This window comes from Grus americana, chromosome 3 (genome assembly GCF_028858705.1).
Source record: "Grus americana isolate bGruAme1 chromosome 3, bGruAme1.mat, whole genome shotgun sequence".
In the NCBI taxonomy this organism is placed as follows: domain Eukaryota; kingdom Metazoa; phylum Chordata; class Aves; order Gruiformes; family Gruidae; genus Grus; species Grus americana.
In genome coordinates, this window is record NC_072854.1 from 15211050 (window position 1) to 15237583 (window position 26534).

At 44.2% G+C, this 26534-nt stretch overlaps 1 protein-coding gene across 2 annotated transcripts; it reads right to left on the bottom strand.

Annotated features, from left to right (window-relative positions):
• Positions 1 to 755: 755 nt before the first annotated feature.
• Positions 756 to 22249, bottom strand: TRIB2 (tribbles pseudokinase 2). 2 transcript variants are annotated; one of them, XM_054821486.1, is made up of 4 exons: positions 22130 to 22249; positions 20782 to 21200; positions 16475 to 16767; positions 756 to 3099 (listed from the first exon to the last, which is right to left on the bottom strand). In XM_054821486.1, exons 2-4 carry the CDS (start codon positions 21049 to 21051, stop codon positions 2631 to 2633), a joined length of 1032 nt encoding a protein of 343 aa, XP_054677461.1. In that variant the 5' UTR covers positions 21052 to 21200; positions 22130 to 22249; the 3' UTR covers positions 756 to 2630. The 2 variants fall into 2 exon arrangements, with proteins under 2 accessions (XP_054677461.1, XP_054677462.1); XM_054821487.1 differs by having other exon boundaries at positions 20782 to 21953; positions 22130 to 22238.
• Positions 22250 to 26534: the final 4285 nt, after the last annotated feature.

Genomic DNA, 26534 nt, shown 5'->3' on the forward strand with positions numbered 1-26534 from the left:
TTTTGGTGCAATACTTTTTTTTTTTTTTTTTTTTTTTTTTTTAAGTGGAGAGGTTTGGGGCAGGGGGGTTTCTTTAGGGGTGATCATCAGCTACCTATGGCTTTTTCAAACCATAGAACTGCTGAAAACAGACTGTATTCTGGTTCAAATCAAAGCCCAGTTCAAATGGGCTTTTCTTAATGGACCAGGATTCACCTGTCCTGCCTCATGTTCACAAAGCACCTTATTACTCCACATGCACGCCTACGCGATCTCACTACCTGCACCTATTATTATCCAAGATGAATGGCAAAACCAGTATCTGGCCTTAAACAAAAGACAGTAAATTAGAAGGTGCTATTTCAGATCCATCCTTTCTGAGGTGCAAATGCAAGATGCACATTTCTCTAGGACTTTGGAAAAGTGGAAGTGCCAGCTTGCTCCACTTGGGTATCTCTCTTCCTCAGCGGAAGAGCCTCCCATCACCACAAAGACATGGGTCTCTCTGCATTTCAATACCCTCCTCAAAAAAGGTAAATCGGCTTGATAAGTGGTAGGGACAAGCCAAAAAAAATAAACAAAATGAAAGCCAGTTTCATTCATAGCAAAGGGTAAAATATTTGGTGAAAAGGCTTACAGTGCTACCTTGTAAATACAAGTGCTAAGCTTTCTCAGCTCACAGGTCTGGCAAGAGCTTGTTAGCAGTACAAAAAATACCAGCTATATGTTCCTAATGGAGCACAGACATTCAGTATGAACATCATTCACCACTGAAGTTTAGTTAAATATGCACAATTTTATTTATTGAAGAGATTAGGACAAAAACATTAAACCAAATACATGACAAAGCACCAGAGGCAGTAAAACCCCACCATGCACATCACCAATCTTTCCTCCTATAAGGTACTTATAAAATAAAAAAAAGTCCTTCTTGACACAGCACCATCTTCAGAGTGTAAAAACATTACTCCTTTATATTCTTAGTTACCAAAATAGAACCAAGGCAGGTCAGCTGCAGCTAGCTTTGTCTCTTGATAAAGAACTGTGAAACATCCTCTTGAGAGTGGGACCATAACTTTCCTGCAAGGCAGGCAAATAGCATCCATACGTCAAATGCCAAGTAGCTGTACGCACATGCCACATACTATAATTAAGCACAAATTCAAGTAACATTTACATACTACAGAGTCCACATGTACCTACCCAAAAAACATGACCACTTCACAAAACGTATACAGGCAGTAATATCAGAACAACTGAGGTACTGGAAACACAAATATTTATGCCAAGAGATTTCAATATCATACAGCAATATAAAAGCAGTAATAAAAACATTTGCCAGTCTAAATCAAATAAAGCTATCTAGAAAAAGAAGCTAAATAAAAAGTTATTTAGGGACAGAAATACCTGAACAGAAAAGAAGTGTGTTAACTACAGCATGTAACATGTCATCCCAAGTCAACCCGTAATTGAAGTACTGGCTTAATACATCACTACTGTGACATTTTCTTCAATAAATAGAATAAGTCTTGACAATACAAAAGGTGCATATTACTGTGTATGTTTCAAGAGGAATATCTGTAATATAAATGTTCAGCTTATTAATACCCTCTTATTTCTTATTCTGGACATAAACAAAAATCAAACCCAAACAATTCTTTTCCCAAGTTGAGAGGAATTCAAAGAAAAAAACCCACAATACTCTTCTTCAATAATAAAGAGCCCTCTATTTACAGGTGGGCCAGTCAGTTAAAGAAGAGATCGGTTCTCAGATAAAGACACGATTAAGGGCTTTATGCCCTCTCTAGTCATATACGTGCAGCATGGCAGATATGGAAGCCAGTATCTCATATCTTTTAAAAAAAAAATATACAGTTTTCTTCTTTTTTTTCCCTATTATAGCAGTAATGCATCTGGAAGTTCGAGTTATAATAACTTCCTGCAACAAACCATTTGACACAAAACAGAACAGCTTGTTAAATGACAGTTACTTCCCCTTAAGGGAACAAAGCATTAAAATGTCATTTCCTGACAAGAATATTAAGTACTTTATTTAGAAGAAATGAGTTGAAAATAGCTATCAAGAGACATGAACTGAAATTTTGTTTGTTTTTAGCACCCACTTTTCATGTCCGTCTTTGTGCACCTAATTTTTTCTTAAATTAATCCCATTAATTATTAGACATCCGATTAAAAAAATGTTAGCCAATTGTACTTTCCCTGAATAATGGCTGAAGTTAAATATCTAACAGTGCGATGCCAAGATGTGAGCTGAGGCAAAAAAGTTTCTATTTGTCGTGAGTTACCACTATTTTTAATGGAACAGAAACAGGAGTGATACAGCTGCACCGGAATTGGCATGTGCAGTCTCCTTGGCTCCAAAAAGGTGAGAAGCTACAATTGCTCCATGCTGCCTTTTCTCCTCCAAATCAATCTAACCTGATAGCAAGCTCCCCCCGCCCCCCCAATCTGTCCCCATGCTACATTTGTTATATTAGCTCCTTGTGGAGGTTCCTTCTCAATCTGAGGACCTCTGAGTGTCTTTTGCTACCAAGCTAGGCTGATGCAGGATGTGATTTAACACGGTCAGGAAGGGCTCCTTCATGTGTCCATCTCCAGGTTGTGTACCTTCTGAACACCAGTCTTTGTGCTCAGTTAAAGAATGGGTCCAAGTCTTCTTCCATGTTGACATCAGGCACCAGCTGATCTGATACTTCCTTAGCACCATATCCTGAATTCGTTACATTAAAATCTGTAGAAAACCATGGATGGTCCAGAATTTCCTGTGAAGTCAGCCTTTCTGATGGCTCCCGACGCAGTATGCTACGTATGAGGCATTTTGCCTTGGGGGATAGAGTTTCTGGAATGTTAAACTGCCCACGACGGATCTTGCTGAAGAGGGAACTAGGCTCAATGTCATGGAAAGGATAGCGTCCAACTAGCATGGTATAAAGCATGACACCTAGACTCCATACGTCCGCTGCTTTGCCAGAGTAGCTGCCATTTGTGTTCAAGATCTCTGGACTCACATAGGCTGGGCATCCATGCTTATCAGAAAGAGAGTCATCGTTTCCTCTTAAAATATAAGCGTCTTCTAGGCTTTCCAATTTCACTCTAGTCCTGCGGGCAAAAAAAGCCAAAACCATCAAGGTAAGCAAATGTCAAAACACAAATTCCTGGCTGATACAATTACACAGTTATAAGAGTAATATTCTACAAAATTCAACAACTGCAGAAGTCTATCAATTTAAAATCCCACTCACAGCACTTGTTACAGATAACTTATTCTGTCTCTTCTATACTGGTTAGAGATATTAGAGACATATAGGGAATATTGCCGCACACACAGCTACAAGATGACAAATACAGTTCTGTCCAGTAAACTCATTAGTAAGGTCTTAAAAAGAAAAAAGTAATTGCCATATTCATGTTTTGGTAAATCCTACATAGATGCGATTTCCCAAACGAGACATAAACCTCAAGATTTTTTCAGTGTTGACTGCACTCTAATGTACCCGTGTAGGACTCAGGTCCAAATACAAGCCTAGCCCTAAGTAGACAAGGTTATTTTGATACCTTCACACTGGTGAGCAGTTACTTGCACCTGTAATTACACAAATTTCAACAGGAATAAAATAGTCACTCTGATCCTAAATGATCCCTCTGACCAACCAACATTTTTCTTTATCCCAGCATTAAGGAAAAGCAATTTCAACAGATTTGAGTCTTCCTAAATAGACCTCTGGGCAAAGGGAGATCAGGTAAGCTGAACGCCACCAAGATAAACAGCAAGTTTATCTACCCAGCTGAACCAGAGGAGCTCCTCACATTGGAATGAACAGAGAGGCTAGCAAAGAGCTTGCAGAGAGATGACAGGGATGCCTTACCTAGACTGCAAACTCCTTCTGCCTGCAAAGCACTGTGAACTTGTCATTGTGCTGCAGTAATTATCTCTGCAAGAGAATTTTCTTCTCTTATGGATATCACACAGGAGCAGAAAAAATGATGCCAAGTTACTTGTCATAGCACTAGATGAACATAACCTTTCTTTCCTTTTAATTCTCACTGCCAGTGTCTGTAACTATATTTAAAAATCTGTCCCTGTTAAAGGCATCCAAAAGGATTACCAATTACCCTTTAGACTATTTGCCAGCAATGGTTGGTTTTGAAAGCAGAATCACTACAATGCAATGGGACTTGTCCAGTGCATCTGGATGGAAGAGTGACCTAGCAGTAGGGCAGGTTTTCTTTTCAACAACTCAGGATCATAACTCAACCTTGGGTATACTGTCCTCGTCCCTCAGCCTCACCAGTCTGTATGGTCACTCTTAGCCCTGTGTCATTGCCATGTTCCCATACCACAGACATTCAACAGGCAGGGACTGAACTTCATCCCAGAAATCAGAACTTGCATCTCTTGACTAAAGCACATCATTGAACAGGCATTAAAACAGACAAGGAGAGCCCTGTTTCTTAAATGTTTACTGAAGACAACATTGCTCAGGCTGGAGTTGCAAAAGACAGCTGGGACAGCTTTGGCTTAGACTTGGTTCCAGGGCAGCTCAGAACTATCTTCTTTGAACCAACAGAAGAGCATTTTACTCTGTGGAGTACTCTAGAGGCAACTGTGCCATAAACTCTCATAGTGACACTTGGACCTTTTCAACAGCTACAGACGTTTATTAGCAGAGGTGAAAGCCCCTTTGGCAACGTGCCTTGAATCAGGAAGTCATAAATACAGAATTCAGAATACCTGGCTCCCAAGCACGTGCGTCAAGGCAGCTCCTTCTCTCTTAAATAGGCCAGTGTTTTCTCCTCCAGTGCTGATGCTGGTGGGGTTTGCGCAACACACCTGCTTCCTGATTAATTACCCATTGCCAGCCTAACAGCACTTCTCCTGGCGATGGACAACCCCCTCATTAGCACTCAAACAATACTTTACAGTGGCAATATCTCACACAGGAAGCTGGCTGCAAGGAGAAACTTAACTACAATTATCAAGACCACAGCAATTTCCCTCTGTACACACCTCAGAGGGTCCAAAACAGGAGAGGGACTAGAGAAGAGTCTTTTCACAATGCTCAGCTTCGACACGTTCCTGCACCTGCACAGCACAGGAAGAGCAACGAGGAGAAATGCCCGGGGGGGGGGAAAAAACCAAAAACAACACGCCAAGGAGACCAGAGAACAGAGAGGAGGAAATGAAAGGGAAGGCAGGGACATGAGTTGTGGTTCCCCATTTGCATTGCCCATCTCAGTTTTTCCATAGAAAAGTATGTGTAGCAATAAAACAGTGAGGCCAGCTACTCAAACATGCATTAAGTCACTGAACTGCCAGACAGGAAAGCATCCACTCACTCCCGCTAACTAACAGAAGCAGAACACACACACAGGGAGCGGGGCAGAGCATGCTATTTATAAACAGCTTACGGGAGGGAATTCACCCCCCATACAGGCTCTCCTGCCATCCCAGCGTCAACAGCGCAGGGAAATGCTGTCTACTCTCCCATGCTTTTTTACATTTCTGGGAGTTGCCAAAGAATTTTGAGAAACAGTTCAGCGAGAAGCTTTTATATTACAGAAAATTATTGAAATTCCCTAATCTCTCATTTTCTACACTGGACACGGTACAAACCCACAAAGAGCAGACTGCAAGGTGTGTCAAAAAATTCTTCTTTTTTCTCCAACAGGAGAAATAATTTCTTGATAATAAAACAGAAGCAGCATACAAAAGCCTTATCCCTGTCCTGCTTTTCTTGCAAGGTGCTGCAGCCCACAGCCCTCCGCGCGTGCTACAGTGGGTTTTGTTTAAGCAAGCAAATGGAACAACAGCTGGCCCTTATCTGCCTGCTCCTCCATCAGCTGTGGCCAAATGAAGCTAACACTCAAACCAGGTTTTTCATCCTGCTGAGTTGACAGGCTTTGAGGAAACAAAAGGTCCCAAATTAAACAAAAACACAACCTTCAGTTCTCCTTTTCTCTCCTCACCAGCTCCCAAACCCTCAATGAGTAACATCCTCGTGTGTAAGGTACAAGTGGCAAAATGGCTCCTCTGCAATGAGGTGGAGCTCCAGCGCAGGTACAGCACTGGACATGCCACTCCGCGCAGGTGCACATTTCCCTCCCGAACTGCTGGAGCTGCACCTCTTGAGCAGGTACTGCCAGGTACACCGCCTCAGTGTGACTTCCTCCCCCTCCCAATTACCACCAGAAGCTACGTGGGTGTTCCCATTTTCATCTGTAAGGTTGGGTGCCTTTGCAGAAGGTGACAACGCAGGTTTTCCATCCTTACAGCAAGGATAGTGCAGGAGTAAGGGACAGGCTCGCCGGCCCGCCTGGCACAGCCGGTGCACAGAAGCGCTCACGAGCTTTTGGTGCCCAGGGCCCTGGCTCAGCTCTGCCGGCACCCCTCACCGCCAGCCAGCCCTGGGGGACCCGCTCCAGCCCGCCTTCACCAGTGACGGATGACTTCACATACCTCGGCCTCGCATACAGAACACAGCCTGTAATCATACTACAATTGAGTAATACGCAGGTGTAAACGGCAAGTCTCACTCCCCTTTTTACAGTCATTTCATGTTTTTTCAGGCAATCAAAAAGGAGCAGCCTGGCTCAGGAGCTGCTATTTCCCAGTGCACAGCACCCCATTTCTGTGAGAAACAGCTCCCAGCTCTGGCTGGCCTTCCCTCCCTCCACATGTCCAGCATTGCCTAAAAGAGCTCTGTTTTCTGCAAGCCAGAGATATTTTTTTTGCAGGGGGTGGGGGTGGAGAGGAGCAGGAAAGAGGGGAGTCTAAATACACAGAAATGCAGAGACACACTGGATGAGAAGCAATCTCTCTCTCCCACATATACTCTCTCTCAGAGGAAGCACTGAAACCAAATATCCAGGAAAAAGAATAAAAGCCAACAACAACAAACAGACCCTCAAAATTGCAAGTAGTTTCTGAGAATACAGAACGTCCACAGCAAAGGGTGGGGAGTGCATCCAATTGCAGAGTAACTGGACAGCCCTAAATTCGACACTTGGCAGGCAAGGGACAGACTCAAAACCAAACACTGAGATGTGAAATCATAATCAGCTTTGAAGTGCCTCCCATCACAGAGCAGAAAAAGGACAAACAAAAATCACTCTCTTTTTTTTTAAAGTCACATTTCTAAAAAACTCACATTCTCTAAATAATTAACTCACATCAGCCAACTGAAGGACCCCCACAAGAGAAAAAAAGTTTTCCAAAAGCATTTGAGTTCGACCGCTCAAATGGTTGCAACAAAATTAATCCCTAAAGTTCAAATGTAAGCTACTGCCAAAGCCGGATGAGAATCACTTTGTACACATACTGTAGGGCAACAAAGACTTTTGTCAAGGCTTACGTAATTACAGTACATAATTTCAAGTTTTAATGCAGACCCTGAATAAGCACTTGGAAACAGAGCATTATGCATCTATCAGATCATTGATAAAACACTGCATTAGTCTAATGCATTAAAAAAAATACAACCCTGAATCATGGCTATTTAAAAAGGGGAAGCTATTCTGCCTATGAATGCTTTCCCATTACTGGTGAATGAAACCACAGAAGTGCAATCAGAGGGCAGCAGCAGCACTCAGACGGGAAATGCGTCTTTGTCCCCATAGAAACCGTCAGGGAAACCCATGAAAAACAATACCACTCTGAATTTCTTATCAATATGCCATTCATTACTTGACTGCATTCAGACTTTGCTCTTCAGTAATGTAACAAAACCTAATCAATTAAACGTCTTCCAGAAGATTCTTCAATGCAACCTCCTGAGTTAGCACCCGTCTCTGGCAGACGGCTTTGTTGCACATCCTACACTTTTTTCAGAGTGATTCCTATTATTCCTCCCTGCAGAGCTCAGGGGCTACTGGCAAATTGCTATCCTGCCTTTTGACACCGAAGCCAGGGCTGTAAGAACCCAGCATTCACACTCGCTCTCCAAAAGCAAACACAATTTCCATACCAAATTCAGTGGAATTATTCAGAGGACTCTAAGCTCATAAGGCAGGAGGGGGGGAAAAAAAAAAAAGAGAAAAAAGAGAAAAAAAAGAACATTTAAAGCAGAAATACTGACTAAAAGTCTGAGTGTTTCAGAGGAAAATATCTCCACTGCAGTAAATAAACAGTCAGTAGTAAAGGAGCCCATGCCTGAATCAATGAAAGCAGTTGCTTCTAGTCTGCCCCCGAAGCCATCTGTATGGGAAATAACACCTGAACCACAGCCGAGCCACAGTTACCATTTTGGGAACACTGACAGCAGACCAGACCCAGAATTTTAGTACAGCATCATTCCCCAGACGACAGCCAGATCAGCTGCTTTGGGAGAAGATGGAAGCAGCCATCCTGCTATGGACACTCCAGGTACACCATCCATTTGCTATTCAGGCTGGGTCAAAATTAGATGATCCAGACTTACCAATTCTGAATAGCAGCCTCATGCCCCCAGAGATCAGAAAACAACCATCATCGCCGTCTGAATTGCCATTTTATTAATATGACTGCAGGTAAATATAAAATGGCAACTTCTAAGGGAAGAGGTGCCTCACAATATTCCCCCCTATGCATAAAAAATGACGGTACCCAAGCAATACTATCTCATATTTCAACATTACTCTGACTGAGGCCAGGAAAGCCTTTCCCTAGGTAGAGGCACTCAAGCCATCAACTGCCCAGTAGATCAGGGATTGCTCCTATGTGGCCAATAATTTACAGGTCATTTAATCAAGGTCAGTTGCTAGCACCCCATCATAAAGACGAGACGAGCATGAATGCAATCATGCCATTAGAGTCACAAGGAGGGGAAAAAAAACCTAAAAGTTCAACATTGCAAACAGTTATCTTTTGCTAATTGATTTTTTAACTAAGGGAATCTCTCCTAAATTATGCAGAAGTAGGCTGCCGTCGCAGAGACAGTAAGATGGGGAAGGCAGCTAACGAAACCCCGTGCAGATGATTTGCAGCTTGGTGTAAAGACTCACTCTGAACTCAGAACCACCCGATCTCCTCCAGGGACGGCGAGGCACACGGGATCAGAGGGGACCGTAAGATCCCTTCCAATGTGTAAAACAGCACACAGCCTGGGAGTTCACTGCACAACATCCTACACAACTTCAGGGGGGAAGAAACAACAAACCCTGCACAAAGGCTGTCAGACAAACTGTCTCTTGCATAATGAAACAGGCTCAAGGATATGTTTCGAAAGACAACTGGGACTTGCAGGCAGCACAGGTTTACAGGATGAACCTTGTTCCTAAGGGAAGATTCCCTCACCGGTACTTCCGCAGAATGAGGAAGCCTCTAAATATTACATATCCCCCACCCTTCCTTCAAAGGGATGCTACCGGCGCATTCAGCCCTGCCCCGCACCCCCTTTCTGGCATGCAGGACCCAGCAGCTTCGGGCTGTTAACTTGTTTTAAGCTGGCTTTTTTTCTACAGAATTCCACTTAAAAAATAGTCTGAGACCACCCCCACACACACCTCCAAGGAAGGGCTGGGGCCCCAAAGACCTCAGCTTTACAACACTCAAATCGGATTACTGGGAACAGCCTGTCCTGTATGCCATGTACTCAGTTTCTTCCATGCCCTTATTGCCTAAGGGGACAACACGTTCCCCAAAAAGTAGGTAGGTAAGTAGTAACGTGTGCGTTGGGGTGCGGGCTCTGAAATCCAATGCAGACCCTTCCACAGAGGGGCTTGGTTACAATACCGCGAGGAGGCCATTATTTGATAAGCAACTGGCTCACAACAGCTACTTCACCTCACTTTTATCTTTTTAGATCACACTGAAGGTCAGAGTTTCGTAAGGCTCTGTTGCTCTGTAGGCTGTGCTCACCATCTTTTCCAGATCTCTTCATACAACGTATGGTGAAGCTCCACAGGGAAAGGAGACCAAAATTTTATTTTGTTAACATAACTGCACATTGTGAAAAAAGCCCTACACTTTCTGAGCCTGCAGTGGGTGCTCAGTACCTCTAAGATAAAGCAGGGACATTATTTCACAACCCCACTGGAAGCCTTTTGCTTACATGTCGGTAAACCTGTCTGCAAGCAATATACATCCACCAAAAAGCAGGTGCTTAAGACTAAATACACCCCAGGTTGACTCCTGTTTACAATCTCCACCTTTCCTCTCCCTCCCAAGCCTGAAGTAATCTCATGGTGTGATAATAAGGACAATTAGAAGAAAAGGCAGCAGAAGAATTTCACCATGACAGTCCACTGCAGCTGCCACTAGCTGGGCTCCCTGCCTCCCCTCCTCACCCCTAGCACAGATGTCCACAGAGGTCCTCAGTCTCCACTCAAAAGTCAACATGGAGTGTTTTGCACTGAGTCTATAGATGGAAGTTTTCAAGTCTTCAAAATGACCAGCTGTTGAATTCTTAATGCAAGACGTCTGAAGAGACATCTTCTTCCAGGGACTGCAAAGCACCTATCATCAGAGAGATCAATCCCATGATGGGCATCTCATGACGGGCACCCAGCCATGCCAACCACACCAGGCATTACAGCCAAGATGAAATACAGCGTTCAGCCAGAGGCACTCTCGGAAAGTCAGACAGCGTGGCTGGGGAGGACGGGCAGGACATGGGGACAATCTGCAGCAGGACAGCCCAGCCCAAATGCAGGCCCCCAAGCAGGGGTCCCCTCCTGCTCCAGGCATGATACGAGGCAGCACCTCAACGCCACCCTTCAGCAGAGCTAGTACATGCGGCTGCAAAGAGGAAAAGACTCAAGAAAGAGTGAAGAAGAAAACATACAGGTCCAACTAGGGGTCAAATACCAAAAGGCAGCACAGTCCAAGGGTACCTCCTACAAACTCCAGAGTTGGGTACTACAGCAAAGACTCTTCCCACTCATGGTCTCACTGAAGGGCCGTGAGCTGACTCGAGGTACACTGGAGCTCTTGTTCCCATGCTGGGGCCAGCCAGCAGCCAACTTTTCCCTGGCTTTCATTTGTGACCTTAGGTGCAGCACTTAACCTCTATGACTATCTATGCCCTCGGGAAGAGATTTCAGCATTTCACAGGTATGATGTTCGACATCTGCAGGTAGCCTCCCACGCCCAGCTGGGAAGGGTACCGCATACCCAACAAATCCAAAGTGCGTTGTTCCCAGGATCACAGGGAGAAAACAGAGGCTTAGTAACCAAACCACATTAAGGCAAAAGGAATCATGAACCCTTCTGTGGACAGTAGCTGTGGAAAAGAGTTTTGCAACTGATTTATCCTCTATCCTAAGTTTGACAGCAGAGATTTGCTGCCTGTGAAGAAATTTGCCTTCCTCTCCATTATTATTCTAGGAATAGTAATTTTGGGGCTGAAATCTGACCTATGATTCTCCACTACTGAAGAAGTTATGCTCTTTGGTACTGTGGCCCCATTCAGGGTAACGTGAAGTGCTTAAATGACAAAACAGATGAAGACTGGTTTTATTTCTAAATCTTCTGGTATTTAAAGAGCACTCCTATTTTGCCTGATTTTCTTCCACTTTAGGACTCTCTTTCTAGGACTTAGGGAAAGCGTTAACTTACCTATTCTCTATGGAATGGTAAGTAAAACAGCAAGTTCTAACACCACAGGGAAAAAGCAGCTGACCACATTACACTTTGACAAATGCTACAGAGGAAACTTACTACTAACTATAAGAAAATGAAAGGTCTACTTGGAAAAAGGTCAGTAAATGCATTCTGTATTTTTTTGTGGGATCAGGTTTGTATCACTAGGATTGCAAACAACATAACTAGGTCACCTTAAAGCATCATCCACTCAAAGCTGAGAAATTCTAGAGGAAAAAAGAAAAAAACATTCTAAGAGCACCAAATAAATATGTTATGCTAACACAGGCTTTCTAAATTAGTGTATTGTACTGGCTGCATTCCCCTGGCGCAGAGCAATAAAGTGTCAAATTCTATTTATTTTTATTGAATCCCACCTGCCTCATATTTACTCAAAGAATACAGGAAAATTACAATATCTAACTACCAAAATTATTTTAATTTTCCCTTCAACAAGTATGATGAATGTACAAGGTCTTTAAGCTTCAAATATTACGACAGCTAATATTTTAATATAATTAAAGGCTTAAAAATGCACTAAAGAAATTAATAATTCCCTGACAGCAGAAATGTTCTTGTATTAAGAAAACCATTGGAACAACCAACACAGAAATGCTTGATTTAATTCTGAGATCTTTGAGGTGGCTCTTTCTCAAAGCATGTGCTATATATCAGACTGATGAACTGTTTTATTAGCTATATACTGTGTATAGTGCTATTTTTAGCACAACCCGAAAAGCCCTCCCCATTCTGTAACATCATTACGGGACACCAGCTAGGAGAAGGGCACAGTCGCTCTGCCCAAGGGCCTACTATGAGGACAGGTTGTACAAGGAAAACTGTAAATACCATGACATGAACACAGCAAAATTAATCAAAAGCAAGAGCCCCACAACAACGACCTGGCTTAATATCCAGGACAAGAAAAAATTACTAACACGGATGGAAGCAGAAAACATACAAGCCCACATTTTGTCTTAGCTCATCCCCACTGTTTTGGATTCAAGTTTTATTTAGAAGTTTAAGGAGCCAATTTTCAAAGTATTCAAGAATCTTATAGGTACTTTAGAAAGCCCGGTGAGACCCAGCATGGCAAGTCAGTGTTGTTTTCCATATTTTCAGAGTGCTCTGAACATCACTGTCCTCATTTAATGGATGTGCTGCTTCTTGCTAACTCAGTCTTACAAAACACTTCCAGCCATGGTGTCATGTCTTAGAAATACTGCTTCATCAAGATCAGCTGCAGGTTTAAGGAGCTTAACTCTGAAATTTCAATACTACAAGACTGGCCATTTCACTTATATTGTACAAATGGAACCACAGACACACCTCCCCCAAAAACACACACACACACACACCCCCCATCTTCTTTTATACAAAACAAAAAAACCACCATGGAAGACTTAAGGTGCTTGGCAACAGCACACATCATTTTCATGGAATGCAATTTACCATATCTTCAAAATTTCTGCAGTTCAAGATTAAAAGAAGCTATAGATAAAGTACCTTGAAACACAGGAAAATTGGTTTTGTTTGTTTCCACACCATGGAATTTTGGATTTCATTTTAAGTGCTGATGTATTTACACACATGCAGTAGTAAGATGTAACACACCATCACTGCCTACCTTTGATTTAGAACATCAAGAGAACGTCACCAGTAAGATTAGGACCCCTGCAAAATGCTCAGCACCACCAGCCTCCAGCGTTACTTTTTTCCACCTTCTTACCTCCCGGTTCATTACAGACATCCCAAGGCATTGCAATTGGCAACATCCAAATAACATGCATTCTTAGTAGTGACATCAGTAGGAGCAAAGAGCACTCGTGACGCTGCTACATCAGGAGGCTGAATCTTTGCAAATTCCAGCTGTAATTTAGATAATGGGAATGGAGTGGAAAGAGTTTCAATGCTGTACACACTCGTCTACAAAACTCAGGAGCTCTGATTTCATATTGAACTACCAGGACATCATTAGGATCAATGGAAAGAGTATGTACTAAGAAATGCTTTAATTGATTTTCTTTTTTAAATGAATGGAACTGTTTCCATATATCCTTCACATTCTCTCTGGCTCCTCCAGTCTGGCAGCTCTCAGCTAAAAGCAGACAAGTATCTTACTAAAAAAAAAAAAAAAAAAAAAAAAAAGAAAAAAAGCAGCAAGTTTTCCATTCATGTGTTCCCTGCTTGCTGGATTTCCCATCTTTTCTTCTACCAAAATAAAAGCTGTGAGAGTCTTCAAGAAGAGAAAGTTTCAAAGCAGTAGGTACTAAAGGCGAACTGCAGAAAAACAGACTTGAAGAAACAGTTAGGAAAAGAACTACTAAGAAAGAGCTCCACCGAAGAACAGGTGACACGCAGCAGCAGAGTTCACACACATTTCTCAAAACAGCATTTTCATTTCTTTTCTTCCTCCTTGGTTCATTACTGGTATCAGAGATCACGCAGCACCCGTCTCCCAGGCACGGCTGCTGACGGCAGCTGCCGAAAGGCAGGTTGCTCAGCCCGCAGGCATCCTCACCACCACCAGCGACCTCAGGGAAATGCGGGTTTGGAGGGGTGCAAGCAACACACAAACACCTCAGCGAACCCACAAGGACCAGGAAGATTTTTCAGCCTAAATATAGCAGCAGATTGAAAGTGATGACTGATTACAGTCTGATGATCAGAGCATGTGAAAAAAGACAGTCACTGTTTGGTTCTATTTCTATCTCACACTATTTCATCTCTGTTTATTTAGCAGAGGAAGGATTACAATACCTCTCTACTTACAAATCAACATTACATCCAGAAGAAAACCGCATTATGATTATCTTAAAAATAACCAGCAAGTCATATTTGACCTTTAAAGTGAATTATTGTAAAATTAGAAGACACTGTTCAAAAGTGAGTAACTGTGTGATTTTGCAGACTACAGTTACGTTAAAAACATTCATAAAAGCAAACACTGCTATTATAGTACGCACCACTCTTCTTGGGTGGCTAAAGGATTTGGCCCCGTGCCTCGTGTTGCGTTCAGTTCCTAGTAAGCAGCAGGGTAGGAGTTCCAAAGTATTCAGCACGGGCCCACGTCTGCTCCCGCTGCCCTGAGCTCATGCTGCCTTCGCTTAGAGCAGAAAGCCATGGTGAGCCCTAGGGCTTCTCCAAGTCCTGTCCTTTGTACAAAACCACACAAGTTTACATAAATCCCCAGGAAAACAAAAAAAAAAAATCCTTTTAACGTTAGGACGTTATCAGCTACAACAGAAAACAATCCTTCCCTCAACTATTTTGTACAAGTTTCCTTCTTATCTGCATCAAAGGTGCTAGAATGGTGTTTAATTATTAAACTCAGAGTAAAACTTGTGAAAGTGCAGTTTACATCTACCTGCTTTGCATTTCTCTCTGAATGGACATTAAGCTACTTTCATTTTAGGCTTTTTTATTTGAAGAGGAGGAAAGGGTAATCATATATATTGGGGCTGTGGTAGAAAAATAAGGAATAGCTATTTGCTTTGCAGAGAATTGCCTGAACTAAGAAGTGAAAATATGTCTTTTATTTTTCAGTTTGTAAAGAGATTAAAAGGAGAAGTTTATTTTGCAAAATACAGCTTGTAATAAAATTTAAGTAGAGAATATTTAAACAGGAAAGATGGTTGTCATTTTTATTTTAAGGCTAGGAACTCCTCTTTCATGACTGAATTGTGTATTAGTTTTTTTGTAATTCTCAGATCACAGACTTACTGAGCCTTTAGAAAACTTATGTGCCTCTGCTGTTGCTTATAACTTCCCCAAACAGAATTGATATGCACTGGTTATTTTAACGAAGCTCTCCAGAACCTCCATTTCACTCTGCAACAGTTTGAACAAGCTTTCAGACAATCTATAGGACTTCACTAAAAGGGAAAAACATCTCCCCATCCTCTACCAAGACACGAAGAAGCACAAAGGCAGGCTCTGCCCCCATTTAGTTCATTCTTTTTCCTAATGGTCACCTTCCAATTTAATCCCTCTGTGAAAGCCTGACATTATTCTGGCAGAGTTCCCGACGCTGGTGCTTCTTGTGGAAGTTGCAAGTGAATACACGATGTAACATAATGAAAACACGTAACCACAAGGAAAGAGATACGACGTTTCCACAGGTACAACAGTATAGCTATGGCTCGGCATCAGAAACAGCACTTCAACAATCTATCTAGAGAACCAAGCATTACTTTTTTCCCTGTTTTCCCCTATTCCTTCCCCAAATTATCTACACCCAATTATTGAAGGGAGAGCGTGCAAGTAGGAGATACAATTAAAAAAAAAAAGGTAGTTCCCCAAGTACCACAACAACTCTGATACTAAAAACGGGCACCCACACAGCAAGGCAGTTCTAGTCTTAGTGTGATTAGCGACCACATAATAGTCTCAGAAGCAGTCTCCAGATCCTTCCCAGCACGGGAAGCAAGAAGCCGTAGTCAAAGCAGTCCCTCAAAGCACTGGTGGCCCTTCCCTCCAACCTATGTCAGCTTTAACCGCTTGGCTGTTCTTCAGGCCTCCCTCACTGGAATGAGCCATTTTAGTCCCCAGCCCTCTTTAACATACTGGACCTTTTCCTCCTTCCCTCTTAACACCAGCAGCATCTTACAGACATCTATGCAGAGCCTTCCTCCAGGAGATGTGCCCTCCTTAAGAGTGAGGGTGGTCCTCTGGGTGGAAATGCAGAGGCCAGGCACAGATGCAAATGGCACTCTATACTTACTTTACTCCAAAGCCTAAGCCAGAAGGTGAAATGGCACATCCCTCCCACGATCAGGTAGCAGAGGAAAATAAAGGAAGTGTAAAACCTCATGTACCACAAACGAGCAGTACAGTGACAATGAAGGGCACGGCATCCCATCACTCTGTGCATCTGACTTCAGGCACCCCCACCTGTAAAGTAAGGGAGGCTCTTACCTTTCCTCATCCTTGAAGATAAACTTTCGCAGCTTGAGATCTCGCAATACCAGTCCACCATCATGGCAGTGTGCAACAGCGGAAGCTATTTGATAGAAGAGTTTGGCTGCCTCCTCTTCTTTAAGCTTCTTGCAGGTACGAACAAACGAATGCATGTCCCCATAGCTCCTTTCAAAGAACACATATGCTTTTGTCTCCCCAAGAATTATTTCAGTAATTTGGTTGATATTTTTATGCGCAGGCAGACAAAAACATGGTGCTAATAACTCCTGGTAGCAGCCAATATCAAACACCTGCAGGAACAATGACAGTAAAGCCAGGGTTAGCGACACGAAGGACAGTGAAGTTATGGTACATCTAATTCTGCTAACAGAACCATCCCTAAGTACGATTTATGCTGCTGCTCAAGCTGCACCGATATAAACAGGATGTCACAAGCTCATGGCACCGAGGACAAGACAAAACAGACTACATAACCCCACACAGAACATACGCATAACCTTGACGGGAAAGGCTAGTCTTCAAAACCTGCAGCAAGAATAGTTTCATTATCTAATAGCTGATCAAATTTAGAATGTAATCTGAACTAAGCTCTGAAGACCAGCAACATACAGAAGCAGTACTTAGAAGAAAATGTGTTTATCTTCTATTTCCCATCCAAAAAAACTCATACAGAATATGGCCAGTAGCTTCGTATTGAGAGAAGCTGTCATACTAAATCCACTCTGATCCACATGCCCCTCTCTGTTAATTTTATTAACCCATTAGAGCTTTAAGGATCTTCAGGTTTAAAATATTATCTAGCTCTATTCATATTTACTTCCTGCCCTTCTTTCATCTCTGACAACAGCAAAGTCACTTTCACTTTCAAAGTCTCGGTTTTACAATGGCTGTTTATAAGATGAGGACAACCGGGGAAACAGCCCTGCCTGTTGGAGTGCAGACAAACATCCTTCAAAAGGCAAAGACAAAACCACCCCGAACTCTCTGCATTTCAGTCAAGTGCTCCATTAAAAGCAAAGTGTCCCTTTACTAGTAAGTACGTTATCACTGATCTTATGAATGAGCTGTAAGAATTAAAAAGGCTGCTGGGAAACCCAAATATAAAAAGTTACTATAATCTAGTGATGACGAATGAATCGGTATTTGAGTCAATTGAGAAATGCCCACATTACAAGAAGAAAGACTTCATTGAGAGTAACAGAAGTCAGTGTGCTAAAAGAGAATATGAGCAAAGTATTGATAGAAGTGATTTTTATTTTTGTTTTTAATTATACCTTCTCCAGAGGTATTACAAAACAAGGGATTAGCATTTCCACCAGCATAAAAATTCTATTAATATGTAACTTACTCTTGGGTGTTTTGTTACTTTAGTAAAAAGAATTTAAGGTAGTCATGTGTCATTCTAACTGAACATAAAAATGAAGAACTCTATAGGTCTCTAACCAACTGGTTTAAACTGCAATTGTTTTTCTTCTTTTTGTGCTCTAGTATTTGTACTCCAACAGCAGGTATTTGTATCCTCTCCAAGAAGCAAATCTTGCCGCTTCCTCTGAAGCTTTAAAAAGCTTTTAAAACTGAGTGAGCGAGATACGGTTCAATAAAAATTCACCTGAGGCTTCAAAACCTGAGTCATTTTATGCTTCAGAACGCAATCCTAACAAAATCCTTCCGCAGAAAAGAACCCAAATCCCAAGAAACTAGGACACCCCCTCCTCACAACCCTCTTTCTCGTCACCCCATACCTGTGCTGCTACACTCCGGCACAGGCAAAAACAACCTTAAAGGCAGACTGCCAAACAGATCCAACACATTTTACGGGGGGTAGATTAGCACTGAGGCATTCTGGTGACATGGTGCGCCAGGAAAGCAGAACCAGGGTGGGGAGGGGGTGTTGCTGAAATCCCTGGTGTGTAATTCATTCCAGAGGAGAATTCATTGACATTTGGATCTCAAAACTCATAACTACTACATTGTAAGTGAATGGCTCTTCTACAAAGCGGCTGCTATAAAATAAAATTTAAGCAGGAACATTCATGTAGCTCAAACCCTCAGATGAAAAAAAGCCTTTCCAGAATTCTCTCCTAACCAGATTATCCTGTTCTAAATCAGTTGCATTTTGTGTTTCTCAGAATATGTTAAATAAGTAGGTCTGGATATGTACCAGTACTATGTTTGAAAGGGGGGAGATGGGAAGCACTATCATACTGCTACAGTCTAAAATACCTTTTATAAAGGGCTTCTTTGTATCCCAGCTTTTAAGATCCCTGGCCTCAATTCAGCAAATGTCCAATAAGCTGCAGTTTGATTTAGTTCTTGCTGGGAATTGGAAGTGAGAAGTTACCATTGTTTGGATGCCACAGAGCCTTGAAGCAAATAGCGGCATCTGTACAGTCAGTGGGTGCAGCCAAATGAATCTTGAGAATCATCAGTATGTGTCTGTTATCCAAACCAATGTTTCTGCAAGCAATCTCTAAGAGCATCTTCAATAAGATACCAGATAGCAGGTCTCTTTGCCGGAAGGCTACTTGACAAATAGTAGTCATGATACTGCAGGCATTTTAGAGCAGGCATTAAATTAAGATGAGTTCAGGACTGACAAGTGCGTATTCACAAACTAGCAATTCAGGCTACGATCATATTTTTGGAGCACAGCTAGAAGTAGTGCCTCACACATATGGAAAAACTGATACTATTCAAATGTCAGGATCAGCTCAAAACCATACAGCTTAAAGGGTAGGGAAAAAAAAAATAAAGTCCACTCTTTGTGAGCTGCAGTTATGCAGTTCATACTGTTATCAAAACAGTGCCTTAATCCTGCAAACCAAACAGGAAACAAAGAAGAGCATAGCCCCTGCTTTACCACTTGCTATGCAAGTTCACCTATAATTTCATGCAGAGCAGCAGCTTTGTGGGATCTGTTTATTTCATGAAAAGATGCCAATGTCCTAGAGTGCAGCACTGTACTACTGCTCCGAGCAGGGCTTTCATTCTAGAAATTCTCATGTTCTGTTTCAGTTTAGTAACAAAGCATTCAGTTCAGCATGCAATATTAGTCCTTTGCAAAGTCACGGGCCCTTTTTTCCCCTACATAATCACACAAAGTCCTAGGTTGCCTTAACATCAGGTTTTATAACTCAATCAGTAAGCATATTTAAATTGCCCTCTGAACTCCAATCTTTATAAATAGCAAACAGGAGCAATTATTTTCTCTTCCCTGCTACAGCCTAGTTCATAACTTCTTATGAATCAAGTCTGAGAAAGTACAAAACAGTCAGCAATACTTTCATTAATCCCTGGAATACAAATAAGCTATAATATGTCTACTTTTCCATTTTGCAGTTAGTTCGACACTAGAAATTTGCCCAAGGTAGCCAAATGGCACAATTCCATATTTTGGGAACAATACAAACACTGCAGCGTGCGTTGCAAGGTTGCAATTTGCTACGTAGTTATAAAAACTACTACTGGGTACTGCCTCAGTTTGCTGGGCATAAGTCTGGGTCACTACAGACAATGAGAATCGCAATTTAGGAACAAAGGAAAATATTCCCTCAACCTGAAAATAGAAAAACATCCTTCCACAGCCATGCACACATGTGGGTTTCTTTTTCCCACAGCTCACCTTTGCATAGTAGGAGCAAATTGGGAGGCAGAGAAAAGCAGGCAGGCTACAAAGAGTGGGATAGCTATTTTGTCTGCTCTTCTAAAAACCGTAGGTGTGCAGGTTTTATTCTTGCTCAATTGTGCAATGGGGGAGGATGCTGTTTGCAAACAACCTCCACGGTGAGGGAGCTCAGGCTGATTAATTCGATGTGGATTTTTTTTAAAATCACTTTTAAGACAAAGCTGATGGCAATCTCCCCCTACCACCACCACTTCTCCATCCTATTCCGTACCCCAACTCACAGAACAAGGGACAAGAAAAATCGAGGAAGCCAGCAGGTCCCAACACCTTAAAATTAGCTGGGGATTCCCTACTCCATTTTGAAAAGTGAGAGTGGGGAAGATGAGGCTTTCTCCTGATCTGAACTCACGTTAAGACCTACTTAAAGGACGGCTCTTTCCAGAACAATATCCCCGGGGTAAGAGGCAGAACTGGCTCCGGGCCATGGCTCTAACGTGGCCATTGTCTAGAGAGAGGGAAAAGTTACAGGATGCGCCTTTAATCCCGTCTCCCTGCCTTTTGTTTCTCAACTGTTTAATAATTGAGCTACACGACCGTGCTTGGCCCTCCTGCAAGACACAGGAAACCAACACGCGACAGCAGGCTAACCCAGGGGGAGAACAAGGAGCAGAGGTATTACCTTGCAAACCAGCTCCTCGCCACTGTGCAGATGTACGGCTCGGAAAACGTGGTCTCCCTCGAGAGGCTCCAACAATAAGTATTTCCCGATGCAAGAAACGCAATGCGACAAGTTCGGGGTCTCCGGCGGGCTCGGCGAGCCTAGATTCGGGCTAAAACTCTGGCTTGGCTCGATGGACCGTATGGACGAGAGCTCCTCAAAATCCTGGGTTTTATTCCGCGGTCTCCCATATCGTGCTATCGTGATAGGGGTTGACCTTTGTATGTTCATGAGTATGGAGAAGACCAGCCGAGACGCTGCACCGGAGCCCTGGCGTGGAGCGCGGTCCCTCGCCCGTCCAGCTGCGGCTGCCTTTGTGTGGCGGGGGGGGCGGGAGCGGGAGCGCGGCGGCGGCGGGCGACCAGCCTCAGCGCCGCGTCCTGGGCACAGGGAGAGAGCGCTCAGCCCGCGGCCCTTTGTTCCGCCGGCGGCCGGGCGCGGAGCGGCGCGGAACAGCGCGGCGGCGGGGCAGCGGCGCCCGGTGCCAGGGGGAGCGGCAGCGGAGCGGGGCGCGGAGCGGCCGGGCCTCGGCGGCCGCCGCTCCCGCGGGGCGCGCAGCGCGGGCGAAAACAAAAGGTTAGGTAACGCGCTGCGCGCAGCGGGGATCGTCCTTTCTCTCTCCTACGGGGAGGCAGAGCCGCGCTGCCGCGGCCGGGCTGTAGATGGCGTGTGAGCCTCGCCGCTGGCGCCCGGGGCGCTCCGAAAATGCCCCGCGAAATAGCGAGGGAGCATTTAACTTGGAGCGGGCAGCGCCCGGGCCGACAAAAGAGCGCTCGGCGCGGCGGGAGGCTCGGGCAGAGCCGCCCCTGCGGACGGGGCCGCGCACCGGCGGTAGCCGCGCAGACACGGGGAACAGCCGCGGAACGCGGGGCAGCGCGCACCGCTCCGCGCCGGCGAGAAGGAACGTGCTGTCGTTGTCGCGGCCGCCTCGACAGAACAAAAAGTGCAACCACGGGCGAGGGAAGACGAACGCTTTCACGTTTCCACTGCACAGCGGGATTTTTGTCTGGGGGCTCGTCGCCTTCGCGGCGGTTTAATGTACTTCGCGCACAAAGAAAAGAAAAACCAGCACGGCGAGACTGGGCTGACTTCTTACTGCAGGGGCTGGAGGGGCAATCAGCGGAAGGCCAGGGCTGGGGAATAAATTGGAATAGTTTAAAAAAAAATGCAGGGAGAAGATTTTGTTGGAGTCTTTTTTTTTTTTCTTTCTTTCTTTCCTTGGGGTAGGACAAGGGGGAGGAAAGGGATGGCCGCGCCGCTCCCCTTCAGCAAGGCATCGTCTCCCCCCGGCGTATTAATAGCTACTTACGTGGCGGGGACGCTGGCTGCCTCCGTGCCTCGCTGCCGGCCGCCGCACGCCCGCACGGTGCCCAGCGCGCAGGCTGACTGCCCCGGCGCCGCCGCCCGCCCCGGCCCGGCCCGGCCCGGCCCCGCCGCCCACCGCGCCCCGCCCCGCCCCGGCCGCCCGCCCCGCCCCGGCCACCCGCCGCCTCCTCCCGCCGCCAGCCGCGCTCGGGGTAAACAAGGTGAGACGTCCTTCCGCAGCCCTGCCGAGCTGTGCCGAGCTGTGCCGGGGGGGCTCCGGGGGCAGCCCGCCGAGCCGGGGCCCCTTGCACCAGTGTGCACCAGTATGCACCACTGTGCACCGATGTGATGCTGATCGCGGCTCCCCCCGCTGCCTGAACTCCGGCAGGTCCTGCCTCTCGGAGGATTGCCCTTGCGGTTGGGGGTGAGATGTTAACTAATTAATTTTAATGTAACAAATTAATAAATAATAACAATAATAATAATAAAAATAATAACGGAATAAACGCCCCTGAAAGAAGAGTCCGGCCCCCACCGCCCGGGCGCGGATGCCGGGTGCGTTATTACATGTGCCTGGCGCCGGAGCTCAAGGCAGGCGTGCTTTTTTTCTCAATGAAGACATCGGTTTTTTCCGGGCAGCGTGGGTCTCCGTGTACTTACGGGAGCAAAAGCGGTTGCTTCCCGGTGCAGTCGGGTGGGAGGAGTTCTGCCGACTCCAGGCTTGTCTTAATGCATCCCAAAATTAAAACGATTGGGGGGGGGGGGGGGCAGAGGGAAAACGTAAAACGTAAACCCTTTCGCCCTGCACAGAGAAAGCCATGAATGAGGTCGGTCTGTCCCCGCCCAGCACCACTGCGGTCTGCTTGGTTTTTTTCACCCGCTCCCCTTTTATTGTTTAAATAGCAGGAGTTTGGATGTATATTAAAGTTTGATGAGCAGCTCCCTGAACTCCTAACAAGCCTGGCATTTTCTCCCGAGATTTTGACTGGATGTTGATTGTGAATCCCTTTAAAACAACGATTCCCCGCCCCCCCCCGCCCTTCCCAAAGGCAACCAAAAAAACTAACACCAACACCAAAAAAACCCCAAAACAAAAACAACAAACACACACGCCCCCAAAACCAAAAAACAACCAAAAAACCAACCCCAAAAAAACCCAACCAACAAACCAACATAAACCAACAGGAAGCAGAGGACAGGGCGAACAGGGCTCAGTCCCGGATGCCAAGGGGCTGGCCATGTCTTGGCTCCCCTTTGCCCACATCAGCACAGGTCAGAAGTGGGAAAAGCGTTGTTTTGGGGTGAGGACCTGCAGGTTTGGATGATGCTTGTTTTCAAGGGGTAGGGAGAAATGAGCATGATAATAATGAAATAACCCTGATGTAGATAAGTCAGTCCTGGAGGTGCCTGCTTTGAGGTAGAGAGAAATGCCTCTGAACAGGGCTCCAAAGAGGCTGTAGGGATTCTTCCATCAGGGGCTAATCTTGCCAGGGGAGACTTCAGAAATGGCCATGGTGAGGGGTAGCTCTCATGCATGCATTACACCTGCCTCATCTCTTGTCCTCCACACTAGGAGCTGTACGTGCCCTGTTCTGCAGTTATAAGATAAATGCCACTGAAAACGGATTGTCATGGTCTTAAGTTTGGTGTGAAGAAGATGAGCCTCTGGCAACAGAGGGGATTTGACCTGGTGAATGTCCCTTGGGTAGTGGGGAAGGACACAGAACCAGAGATCTGCAATGACCCGTAGGATGACCTGCAGACCCGGTCTTTGCTATCTGCTATGAAATGAAAAGGTGTTTTCCTCCCATTCCTCAGTTATTCCCATCACCTCTGAATACTGTGTAACTTTTCAATACCATTTTTAGAAATGGGATGAGCAGTGCCGGATACTGAATCATTGCAAATAAGGACAAGCCATAAAGTTATGCAATACATTCTCCAGTCTCACATCCTGTGATCCAAATCAAACATTCTTTTCTTAGTAGATGGCTTTTTACACAATTTCTCCCTTCCTCTCCCCCTGCATACTCCTCCTGACTATGACAAAGCATGAGACCTAGGCTTTTGCATCAACCTTTGTTCTCTAGACCAATGTTTTCTGTTTAACTTTCTTAGTTACCCAGCATCAGCTGGAGCCACAGTCCCTAGCAACTCTGGAAAGGCTACTCAGAGCCTCCAAGCCCAACAGGAGAAAGGAGTGAAAGGAGAAAAGGGTGAAAAATCTAGTTCATTCTAAGCCTCTAGTTGGAAACTCCTAATTTTTAATAGAATCTGAAGAAGTGATTCAAGGTGGGGTGAGATACACTTGCCATAAATATTCAAGTTTGGAAGGAAGAGGTTATAAATTTTGGGTTCTGGATTTAATTCTACCCTAAGAGGCATGGAAGGACACATGTAGTGGGAATGACACAGTTATCTATCCACGGGATGAATTTTGCTCTTCCAATATATTTTAATAATTTTACTTACCTTTTCTATGGCATCTTTCCCCAAACATAACACTTTGTAAACACTGCTTCTGCTTTCAGATATGCCGATGACAATATTGCCATTTCAGTCCAATGTTAAAGGAGTAAGATCTGAATGAGCAAATCTTTATATGCCTCATAGAGACTTTAGGTGTGCATAATCCTGTGCCTGTTTTTATTGATCTAAGTCAGTCAGCTGAAATTGTTGAGCAAGGTCAGCATATAACATGTGAGATGTGAAAAGGAATCAAGTCCTAAAACTCAGGTCAAAGTCTGAAGACCAAGTCAGAAGTAAAGTTTTGTCTCACTGCTGCCTGTCTTGCATAGCTGTGGTGCTTATGTAGGCGGCATTAACCAAATGAGAAAGAAATGCTTGACACATTGGCCAGAATGTCTGGCCTGAAGAGATGCCCTTGGCTGGTCCTGTCATGCTCACAGTACTTGGAGACTCTTGATTGAAATAAACTGTGTTGGTAGTGGCAAATATCGTTGCATTGTATTTTCTCATTCAATGAGAGAAATTTTCTGAATATGTAGTGTAAAAAAGTTACTGAATCAATAGTACCAAAGAAGTAGCCAGCAGAATGGCATACGACAGAACTATCATGATCTCCCCGTGACCTTTCTGAAGATACTGATACATGTCAGAATGAAGGTTGCCTTCTTTCCCCCAAGTGAGCTGGGGAGGATTCCTTTTAGGACTGTTTACTGACTGACTTTTCATCTCTGGACTTCATTGTCTTGATCTACCTTGTCTGGAAACTGTCACCAAGGGAGACAATCCTAGAAGTTTCTTTATCTTTTAAACAGACTCTGTAGTTATCCACCTCTTTGATCACTGTGTCCATCACTATAGTGCTGAGTTCCCTCTCTGGAATGGCTCTTCCTGGGGGAAATGCAGCTGTAGCAGCAGTTTCCCTGGAGCCTTATTTTCCCTTTTCCTCTTCTACAGTGTCCCAGGAGAGTCTATGGAGGAGGCCTTCCATTTTCATGCTGTGGAAAGTATCCACCAAGCTCTCCTCTCTTCTGTATCCAAGGTTTATCTGCAGGTAAACAGCAATAACAGATGTAGAAATCGGAGTTTCCTGTGTCAGGGACTAAGAAAAAAAAATCAAGTGTTATAAAAAAGTGTGTTATAAATCTAAACTTGTGCAAAGAAAAGTATCTTTTCTGTAACTCCGACTTTCAATATGTTTTATCTTTTAGCATCTGCTTTTGCGTATATGGACTCTGTGTGGACAGGAGCCAACCTTCCCCCCCCCCCGGCCAATAGCAGTCTTTCTTCCATTGATGTCAATGAGCCTAGATCAGAGCACAAGTCTTGTGAGTGATCAAAGACAGCTCTACATAAAAAAGACTTCCTTTTCCAGGTCAGTCTGCTCCTTGTCCCTTTACAGAAAATATATTGTCAGCGTACAAACACAAGTCAGAACAAAAAGGATAATAATTTTTAAAGTGGTAAAATAGAGACCTTAATTTTATTTTTTGCTGATTTACAAAGTGCAGGGCTGAGCCTGCTAGGAACATTAAACAACTATTAAGTGTTGAGAACTGTCATATTGAGAAGACAGTCTCATTCCAGCAAAATTAATCCAAGTAGGTAGCTCAAAATATGCTTGCAAGTACCTCACCACCAGTTGTCAAGGCTGGGTCCCCATGCCAACTTGGATAAGTTTTTCTATTCTTTGTAATCATTTTTTGTAATCATTTACACTAGAACTTTAGTACGGAGGGCTAAGCAAAATGATAAATCATGGGACAATAAAGGGACAAGTCTTTTCTCCATGCATCAAAAAAAAGGGCAATCCAGAGACATGGGGACAAGAATCTGTTCTCTAGAAAAGAAGTGTGATTTTGACTTTTGGTATGTGAGTCCATTTTTGATTAAATGAGCTACTGTCAAGAGGTAACTTGACAAGAAATGTACGCATTTGCATG